This window comes from Tauraco erythrolophus, unplaced genomic scaffold (assembly GCF_009769465.1).
Source record: "Tauraco erythrolophus isolate bTauEry1 unplaced genomic scaffold, bTauEry1.pri scaffold_40_arrow_ctg1, whole genome shotgun sequence".
In the NCBI taxonomy this organism is placed as follows: Eukaryota; Metazoa; Chordata; class Aves; order Musophagiformes; family Musophagidae; genus Tauraco; species Tauraco erythrolophus.
Genome location: NW_028238614.1, coordinates 1250079 through 1260586, shown reverse-complemented (window position 1 = coordinate 1260586; position 10508 = coordinate 1250079). Strand labels below are relative to the sequence as shown.

Sequence of the window (10508 nt, the reverse complement as noted above, 5' to 3'; positions counted from 1 at the left end):
CAGTCTCACGTCCAACCACAAACATCAACTTGCTATCAGCATTCTTCTCAGAGCGAGCCTCTGAGTAAAACCAAAACACGGAGCTCTTCTAGCTGCTAAAAAGAAGAGCTAACCCTGTCCCAGCTAAAACCAGGACAGCAACCTGTGCCAGTGCCTCACCACCCTCAGAGTGAAGAATTTCTTCCTTATCTCTGATCTAATTCGATGGTCCTGTACAGGAAAGCCATCCGCATTCAGAGCGAGTGTGTGACAGACACCCCAGACAGCCCTGCAGACAGATTCGGTGCCTTTGGGCAAGCCCAGGTGGCATCTCAGGCAGATTCGGTTTTCGTTGACCAGCAACTGAGTCAGTGCCTTTGCACACGAAACTGATGGCCACCACTGCAGTGTGGCACGGTCTGGCCCTTCTCTACCCAGGAGATGTAGGGCAGTCCATGGATAGGAAGCACATCACTGGAGTCTCCGTGCACGTGCCTACACTTTCAAACTTCTGATTTTTCTCTCCATCAGCCTTTCCTCACCCCCTGGACAGCACAGTCAAGGAACAGACCAACAGTTCTCACAGTGGGCCTGTCAGCAGCACCTTGTCATTCCTGGAGATCAGCTTCACCTCTGGCAAAGGCCCTCAGCAGAGAAACCATTGACATAAAAAACATTTATTTCCTGAGCTGTCCTTCCCAGCCCTGTTTCTCACTGGCCTTGGGGACAGCAGGGTTGGCTCACTCTCTTGGCATCAATTTCACCTCTGTGTTTCCATCCACCAACCACTCGGCATGTCTCTGCTTGGAAGCCAAGCCTTTGTGCACACGGGGCCTTGGACCCTTGGTGGCAGCTTTCCTGCAGACAAGTGAGAGCTTGGCCTGGTGCTACACCTGAGGTGCTACAGCCCAGATGTGCGCTGATACCTTCAGCTGCGGACATGACCAGGACGAGGGAGAGCATCCTCCAGGCACGGACATGGTCTATAACAAAACACAGTTGAAAGTAAATTCAAGGGCACCTTAACGAGCTGTTACTACTTCAGGGACAGTTAAAGAAGCAGCAGGGACAGTATGGATCATCCCTAAATGTAGGAAGAGTAGGTATAGATAGGTCTGAGATATTCTGTGTGCTCTTTGACTCAGTTATCACCAACAAGGTCTCTGAGGACTTTGTGCCTCAAGGCAGGACTGTCGAGGAAAACAGCCAATGGCGGAGAGGAACCAAAGCAGGGGCTACTTGAGCAAACTCCAACATTACCAGTTAAAAGGGACGAGTTCTATAAATCTGTCTTTACATAGAAGGAGAGAAAGTGTAGTCACCGTGCTGGTCCATGGCCATGTCCTCTGAAAAAAATCAGGAGAATTTCCAGGCCAGTGTCAAGGCTCTGAAAATGAAAAATTCTTACATACTTATTACTCCAAGGTCTTTTCTGCCTTTTTGTCAACTTTTGTCTAACATCTTCATTCAAAGGTTGATGCAGTGGCCCACACAGAGGTGGCCACTGCCCCCAGATGCCCTGAGGTTGATGAAGATCTCATATGGGACAGAAATGTGATGCAGGACCGACAGGCCAAATTCTGGAGCATGAACTGGTCACCAGACATGGTGTGTCAAAGCATCTCAGTCAAGACAACTGATTTCTCTCTCTTGAGTAGAAAAGGAAGCCTGGACAATTGCACCCAAGGTGTCCATCCAGCATTGGAGGTGATCACTCTCATCTCTGCCTTCACCTACAACTGAGTCACATGTAACTTACCCTACAGCAAATGAATGAAAAATGAATGGGTGTAGGTGTTGCAGGGTCTACTTGAAGATGTTCCTGTGTCGTGGGTTAGCTTGAACTGTCCCCCCCCACACACAGCCGGTCACTTCCCCTCCCCCACCCCCAGGAATGAGGGAGAGAATTAAAGGATAAACGTGAAACCCGTGGGTTGAGATAAGAGTGATTTAATACATGGAGGAGTTCCTCTCCGAGACTGGCAATAATATTCTTTCGGATATGGACAATCCCTGTTTGGGCCCCAGAGCACAAGGTTACCAGCTAGATTACTTTTGTCCTTCAAGTTAGCCTAATGGCCTTAAAAGGAAATATAGTTTGATTGCCTGCCAAGATGCACACCTCCTGGATGCCTCTCCGATGACCGCAATGAGGAGACTAAAGGGATGAGCTTATTACCTGTGGTCTGCTAGCGCTGCCCTATCACTATAGCCCACGAGAGTGTGTTTACGCTAAGCAAGCCAATTGTAGAATGTAGTCGTGTCACGCCACATTCCGCTATATAACCTGTGTGTTGTTTGTAATAAACGAGCATGATTTTCTAACCATATTGGTGTATGGTCATGACTCTGGGCCGTCCACAGAAGGGCTCTGCAACAAGTGGCGCATGAGCAGGGACCCTGAACTCGCTTAAATGCGGAAAAAGCGCTTAAATGCGGATAAACTTGCTTAAATGCGGAAGCCTCCATAGCATCGTGAATACGGTATTGGGAGCCTGTGGACGTGCAGCAGGGAAGGGCACGGGACGAAGAGAATCGCCGGAGCCTGGAAGTTTCGCAGTGGCCGAGCGAACCCCTGCAAGGTAAGACCGCGAGGGAAACGGATGCGGCAATCAAGTCGTTAACCAGTATACTCTCTAAGAGAGGAGAAACGGTTAACCCTAAGGAGATAGAAAGCCTCATTAAGTGGGCGAAAACAAATGGACATTGTAAAACCTCTCTGCTACTCTTTAATGTTGATGAATGGCGTGAAGTGGGGGAACATCTCTGGGAGGCCACCTTAGCGGGAGGAAAAGAGGGAAAAACAGCAAAAGAAGTGGGACGGACGTGGCGTGTTGTAATTAACACCTTGCGGGAGATCAAAGCTGAGCGAAAAGTTGCTGCTGCGGCCATAGAAGCCCTGCAGCCGGATAACACCTCTGGCGAGCTGCACGAACCGCCGCCGCCACCCTCCCGTATTGCGCAGTTCTTTGGGGTCGGACATTTACACCCAACAAAAGGCATGCGAGCTCCCACCTTTTCTACTATCACTGAAGTGTGGAAACAAGCCAAGGAGCTGGGAGAAACTGTGTCCGAACAAAAAAACTGAGTCTAAAGAGCCTACGGGGCCTCCAGCCTGCTCAAGGACAACAGAGGAAGTGCCCGCCGCCCCTCCAGCGCCAACTGGGCACAAAGCGGAAGTGCCAGCCCAAGGGAACTCGGGGGGTGGTAACTGTACGGCTTCGTCATCGCTGTCGTTGGGCCAAGGAGGAGCCTCCTGCCACCCAAAACTTAACCCTGCTTTGCCCTCCTCTGGCGTGTCGGTTCTTTTGCAGCTGATGGTCCTCGGCGGGAGGGGTCGGCAGCAGTTACGGAGCGCGAGCGGTCGGAGCCGCAACAACGACAACAAAAACAACAGCAACATCAAGGGGGGCGGCCGGCACGGGGCGGCTGGGTCGTCATCCCCACCCCGCACCCCCGCACCCCCGCCCAGCTGAGGCGAGGCAGGGCTGGCCCCCCGCCGCCGCTGCTACCCCTGCGCCCCCCCCTCCCCCCGCAAGCCGCGCCTGGAGAGCGGCTGCCTCGCCGCTACCCGTGGCCCGGGTTTTACCACGAGACAGCACATCTTAACTTACATCGTCTCGATCGACATCGCGGGAAATAACTAATCCTCCTTTGTTCCAGCAATTTGAACAGTTAATATCAGTGTTGCAAAACCGTAAACGTGCATATTCCATGGTACATCTGCGAGCGCACACCGCGCTGCCAGGGCCTATAGCAGAGGGAACAGGCGAGCTGAGCCTCTCACGAGTGCAGCTCTGGTACCGAACTCAATGCAGGCAAAATCTTGCATGACTTCTACCATCAGAATGCTGACGCTACTAGATGACAATTTGGTTTAACACGACAACAAGCCCGCTCAATCGTATAATTGTGTACTACTGTTAAAATATGATCATGCCACCAATGAATGGTGTTAATCCTCGTGGTTTACGTTTGCAGGAACTTTGGCATACACTTCTTATCAGACATATGTATTTTTGTCGTCATGAGGTATTGAGCATGTTACTGGTATTCCTTACAATCCTGCTGGGCAACCGATCATAGGATACTCACATGGCACTTTGGAGAATATGCTTTTAAAACAAAAAGGGGGAATGACAGGGAAATTTCCCAATGAAAATTTATGAAATATTGAATAGCACACCCTACTCCTCGCAACCTATTTGCACATCCATTGTCCCATATTGACATGAATCAAATGAATACTTTTTGCACAGGCGAGCTCTTGATCCTATCAGAAATCGAGCAAAAACAATTGCAGATTTGATAAAGGGTGTCAGAATGTGGGCTCAAAAATTAGGCGATGAACAGCTCAAATTAGGACATATAATTCCCTCCACTACCCTATGGATTACTCCAATATTTGCTAACCCAAAGAAATCAGGAAAATGAAGATTTAAAAGTTTTAAGAGTTATTAATGCAATCATTTCACCAATGGGTACATTACAACCGGGTGTATCAAATCCTACTATGATTCCAGAATGTTAGCATTTCATGGTGATTGATTTAAAAGACTGGTTTTTTTACTTTCTTACTTTTTTATTTATTTACACCCTAACGATTGTCCTAGATTTGCCTTTTCAGTTCCAGTGCTTAACAATGAACGACCCACGCAACAATATCATTGGACTGTACTGCCTCAAGGAATGATGATTAGTCCTACAGTTTGTCAATTGGTGGTTGATGATACTTCCCATCAGGTCCGACAGCAGATCAAGCTCAGCAGATTGTACACGTCTGCCCTGACCGTCAACGTATTGTGCCTTCAAATACTCCAGCAGGAGTAAATCCAACAGGTTTATGTGTCAATGAATTATGGCAAACTGATATTACTTATATTCAATCGTTTCTTTGATCTAAATATGTCCATGTAACTGTTGATATGTTTTCTGCCTTTGTTGTTGCTATTGCTCACACTGAAGAAAACCATGGGAGTACCAAAGAAAATTGGGACAGACAATGGTCCAGTATAGCACCTTTTTACAGGATCAGGGAGTGACTCACACTACCGGTATCCCTCATTCACCTACGGGACAAGCTGTTATTGAACGAACTCATTTAATGTTAAAACAAATGCTTGATAAACAAAAAGGGGGAGTCTTCCGTATATTTCCCCACAAGAATCCTTGGACAAAGCCACATATGTTTTAAATCTTCTTAATCTGTCTGCTTCTAGGCAACATACTACGGCTGTGGATCACAATTTTAAACCCAGTGCCATTTTTGCAGAAAAATCAACAGCATGTTATAAGAAACTGGACTCAACTCATGGGATGGCCCTGTGTCTCTGGTTACATGAGGAAGAGGGTATGCTCGTGTTCTCTTTCCCACAGGTCCATACTGGTTACCAGCAAGAAACGTAAAGCCAGCCAGGACTTTTGAAACTACAAATAGAGAAAGGGAGATCCAAGAATTAGCAGAGCGAGCAGAGATCACAGAAACACCGAATGAGGAGAATGGTTCAAATGGACAGACTCGTAATAGGAGATTTCATGTTAATATATCAACTGTTCTTATGTTTCTCATTGTTAGGTATATTGTGTGTGTGAAAGTTGCTTGTATATATGCTTTGTGTGTTTTCTCCGATCGGAAGGTGTATGGATTCCACCCGTAGCTACTGGAAGGAAAAGAATTGACTGGTACCAAATTAATGACAAAGAATTACTAACTGGACCTAGTTGTGAGCACGTAACTTTGAAAAAGGAAGTTAGGAGGATTGTTACTGAACAACATGTTGCAATTCGCAAAAACCGCTGTTGGCCAGCAGAGCACATACTGGGCAGCCTTGTTGCACGCACTGGCCACGCGTGCGGCAACGCCGTGTCAGTACCTTTGTCATAGACTCTGCTGAGGGTGTAAAAGGGATGGCTCAGAGCGGGGCGGAAGGAGGCTGCAGAGCACACTGTGTGGATAAACAGGGGACGCCCTGAAGGTGCTGTGCCTGCCTCCCTTCTCCATGATGACCCTGTTGATTGACACCCTCCTGCTCAGCGGAATCTTGGGCATAGTCGAGATGGTAAGACTCCCAGAAAGGGAAACAATATGCCAGTAACTGCTTCTGTAGGGCTATAGTAGAGCTTAGGGTATTCCTTCGCATATAAGGGGAGATCTATGTACTATAGGGACTTTAGGAATGTATTTACCTCATACCACCATGATCCTAAGTCATAGACACACCTGGAATAGGCAAAGCACGCATGCTTATGATAGCTAGTGCAGTTCCAGAGCAGAATTTGGGAAACCAGCTAAAATCATTGCAGCTTCAATATTTGCACCAGGAGTTGAAGTGGCACAGACGTTAACTGCACTGAATAAGTTGGGTCACTTGGACTAACAAAACCAATGTCTCACAATTCTGTTTATCTATGCAAAGTGCCTCTGACCCATTTCGCACGTGCCTTATTGGTGTGCCAATACTTTGGCCAAATAATAGCACTAACATAACAGAGTTTCAAAGATTCGTCAATACCTCTGCCCTCTCATACCAACAACCCAGTGGCATGAGACGGATCTGCAGTGGGTGGGATTGGCCTTTCGATGTAGGATCGGAAGTCCAAGCTGCCTTGATTAGATCACTCAATGTGACCATCCCCGTAGGACTGCAAGAACTTGATCTTCTAGGTAGCTTGTTACCAGGGACATGGAAAAATGTTTCTGGCTTATGGAACCAGTCGATGAGCCACGACGCGATATGTAAAATCATTCGCCCTCCTATGCAACTTCTAAATGGCTCTGGAGTGGTTTGGTTCCAAACGCTGAAGCAAGCCTATCAGGCTAAATTAGGACGCAGCTTTTTCTTCCAAGACAAACCGCATTTCAATGTGTCCGGCACATCGATGTGGGGAGATGTAAAAACTGGAGCACTCATTGGGAAAGTATTTACACACGATATGCTCCTGCCCCCTGGAATTTTTCTGATCTGTGAAGATCGTGCCTGGACCGGAATTCCACAAGGAGCTATCAGTGGTCCTGGCTATTTGGGTCGCCTAACTCTCTTTGCCCCTAGCATTCATGATTTTCTAGTTGAACGAACAGCCCGAACAAGTCGGGGTAAGAGGAGCCTAAAAGAATTTGACGGCACTTGTAATGACAACGTGCAGCTGCTGAATCCAGCTGAAATAGCAGCACTATCTGTCTTCCTTCCAGGAGCCTCTGACGGCAATGCTAATAGTCAGTTGGCTAAGCTTGCTTGTTGGGCATTGAAACAATTTAATCTTACCTCTAATATTCTCACTTCTCTATTGCTTGATGTAGATGATATCCGGCATGCTGTATTGCAAAATCGCGCTGCTATTGATTTTTTATTATTAGCTCAAGGCCATGGTTGTACTGACTTTGAAGGCATGTGCTGTATGGACCTATCTGACCACTCTCAAAGCATTCATAAGCAACTTGCAAACCTTCAAAGTAACATGCATCATATCATGACACAAGATGACCCGTTCTCAAACTGATTCAGTAGTTGGAACATACCAGGTTGGATAAAAGGATTAATCATACAAGGCATAACGATATTAGTTGCATTGCTGTTTATGATTCTCTTAGCAGGGTGTGTCCTGAAGTGTGCCTCTCGGGTCCTCCTTAAAGCAATGCCAGGGCTATGGATTGTCCAAAAACAAAAAGGGGGAAATGTGGAGGAGTTCCTCTCCGAGACTGGCCATAATATTCTTTCGGGTATGGGCAATCCCTGTTTGGGCCCCAGAGCACAAGGTTACCAACTAGATTACTTTTACCCTTCAAGTTAGCCTAACGGCCTTAAAAGGAAATGTAGACTGATAGCCTGCCAAGATGCACGCCTCCTGGATGCCTCTCCGATGACCGCAATGAGGAGACTAAAGGGATGAGCTTATTACCTGTGGTCTGCTAGCGCTGCCCTATCACTATAGCCCACGAGAGTGTGTTTACGCTAAGCAAGCCAATTGTAGAATGTAGTCGTGTCACGCCACATTCCGCTATATAACCTGTGTGTTGTTTGTAATAAACGAGCATGATTTTCTAACCATATTGGTGTATGGTCATGACTCTGGGCCGTCCACAGAAGGGCACTGCAACACTCTGGGACACCAGAACCATCTCCTATTCAGGATGTGGTGCACAGCTCTTTTTCTTTCTCTTACTGATCTCAGCAGAGTTTTATCTTCTCACCATCATGTCCTACGACCGCTATGTTGCCATCTGCAAACCCCTGCACTACGGGACCCTCCTGGGCAGCAGAGCTTGTGTCCACATGGCAGCAGCTGCCTGGGCCACTGGGTTTCTCTACGCTCTCTTGCACACGGCCAATACATTTTCCCTACCTCTCTGCCACGGCAATATTCTTGACCAGTTCTTCTGTGAAATCCCCCAGATCCTCAAGCTCTCCTGCTCACACTCCTACCTCAGGGAAGTTGGGCTGATTGTCGTTGGTGCCTGTTCAGCATTTGGGTGTTTTGTGTTCATTGTGGTGTCGTATGTGCAGATCTTCAGGGCCGTGCTGAGGATCCCCTCTGAGCAGGGACGGCACAAAGCCTTTTCCACGTGCCTCCCTCATCTGTCTGTGGTCTCCTTGTTTGTCAGCGCTGCAGTTTTTGCTCACCTGAAGCCCCCATCTATCTCCTTCCCAGTTCTAAATCTGGTGGTGTCATTTCTGTACTCAGTGGTGCCTCCAGCAGTGAACCCCCTCATCTACAGCATGAGGAACCAGGAGCTCAAGGGTGCCCTGGATTTTTTTTTCCTCATGAGTAGGGGATCCACTGGAGCAAGAGAAAATGGTGTAAGGACTCCTTTTCCTTTAAGAAAGGAGCAGCAGTAACAACATGGATGAGCTGACCTTCATTCCCCCATTCCCTGTCCCCCTGCACTGCTGTGGAGGGAGGTAGAGCCAGGAAGAAAATGAAAGGAGGGTGAGGAGGTGTTGTTTTTAAGATCTGGCCTTGTTTCCTCTTTGTCCTCTCAAGCAACTGGTTTTGTTTCCCTTTCTCCTTTTTAAGCAGCTGTTAATAAATTGTTTTGCTTTAGGAAAACTGAGTCTGTTTTGCCCGGGACCATGGTTGGTGGGTGCTCCCTCTGTTCTCGTGTCGACCCTCAGTCCTTTTATTATATATTTCTCCTCTCCATTTCACTGGAGGAGAGAGCAGTCGCGTGGAGTTTAGTTGCCAAATTGACCTAAAACCACGACATATGGACACTATGAACAAGGTCAGGTCCATACGGGGATGCATTAGGAGGAGCATGGGCCATCTAAAAGACCTTAGTTATCACACCTCTCAGCTCAGCCCTGGTGTGGCCCCACACAAATGGGTGCATCCCAGTGTGTGGCTCCTCATTGTGGAGAAGTAGTGACAAACAAGAGAGTGTGAAGCAGAGATCTGCCAAGGTGGGGTTCGGGACCTAGTGCACATAGTCTGTGTGGGGTGGCTGATGGACCTGGAGTTCTTTGGCCGAGCAGTGTGGAGACTCCAGGCAGTATAGGAGTAGCCTGGGACTGCTGGAAGGGTGGTTTCAGAGATGATGAAGATTTTCTCTGTAGTAAGAAACAGCATGAGAAAGAAATAGTGACACAACATGCAGCTGGGAGACTAAACAAGAGGAAAAAGAAAAGTCACTGGAAGGGCAGTGCTGTGGTGTAACGAGTCACCCAGAGGGAGACTGGATCAGCCCAAGGCTCCGTGTTTCCAGGAACAGTCAGGGAGGATGGAACAGGAAGGAAGATGCTCAGGTGAGACCAAGGTGTGGGACAGCCTGTGGTGGAGATGGTAGAGGGATGAAGAAAGCCTGAGAAGCTCCCAGCAGAGATGAGCTCTTTCTCCCCTCGGCTGTGGCTGGTGTCTCTGCCACTGATGCCTCTAAGGAAGCCCCTTGTCCTTATAGCACCCGGGTCTCATTGCCTCCCCTTCCCCACCTGAGACCCTGGGAGGTGTTGTCCTATAGTCCTGTCCTTGACATTGCACATCCCCACATCACAGTGCCCCAGGAAGGGCCCTGAGCACCGTGTGAGGGACAGGATGTCCCTTCCCAGGGGCTGGGGGTCACGACTTGGCCCTTTGGCTAAAGACAGCGGAACCAGGTTTGCTCAGGATCTGTTCCACCTTTTCCTTGCCTTTGCCTACCTGTCATCTCTGCCTCCAGTTGTCTGCTGTAACCAGCACCTGGGGAGGCTTTGCCAGTGATGGTCCTCAGGGGGACCCATTAACTCTGCAAGAATCTTTGGAGTTTGCCTCTGACTTGGACTTCCTGAGAGGCGTCTGCAACTGCCTCTGACTGCCTGAGGGTCCTGGAGTCAGCACCAAACCCACCAGAGGGGTCATTAAAATGTGCTGGGCTGGTCCTGTGCTGCTGAGCTGGGCCGGGCTCCTGGGATGGAGGGAGCTCCTGGCAAGCGGGCAGCGCTGCAGAGAGACAGCTGTGCCCAGGAGCAGAGCTGGGGGCACTGCCTGCGGGCACCCAGGGGAGAGGGGGGAGGCACGGAGGGGTTAAAGGCAGGCGGGGGTGGGAGGGTGCTGGGAGC

The 10508-nt window shown here is 48.7% G+C and overlaps 1 protein-coding gene across 1 annotated transcript; it reads left to right on the top strand.

Moving 5' to 3' along the window:
- Positions 1–204: 204 nt before the first annotated feature.
- On the top strand, positions 205–10261 carry LOC147526046 (olfactory receptor 14J1-like). The gene is made up of 3 exons (XM_086630611.1): positions 205–346; positions 8107–8774; positions 10130–10261. Exons 1-3 carry the CDS (start codon positions 205–207, stop codon positions 10259–10261), a joined length of 942 nt encoding a protein of 313 aa, XP_086486737.1.
- Positions 10262–10508: the final 247 nt, after the last annotated feature.

Bases quoted from the DNA above. Each gene is read 5' to 3' on its own strand.
- LOC147526046 (XM_086630611.1), top strand. From the start codon at position 205: ATGGTCCTGTACAGGAAAGCCATCCGCATTCAGAGCGAGTGTGTGACA. The intron at 347-8,106 runs GTCAGTGCCTTT...TCTCCTATTCAG, and splicing joins TTTCGTTGACCAGCAACTGA to GATGTGGTGCACAGCTCTTT. The intron at 8,775-10,129 runs GTAAGGACTCCT...CTCTGCCTCCAG, and splicing joins CTGGAGCAAGAGAAAATGGT to TTGTCTGCTGTAACCAGCAC.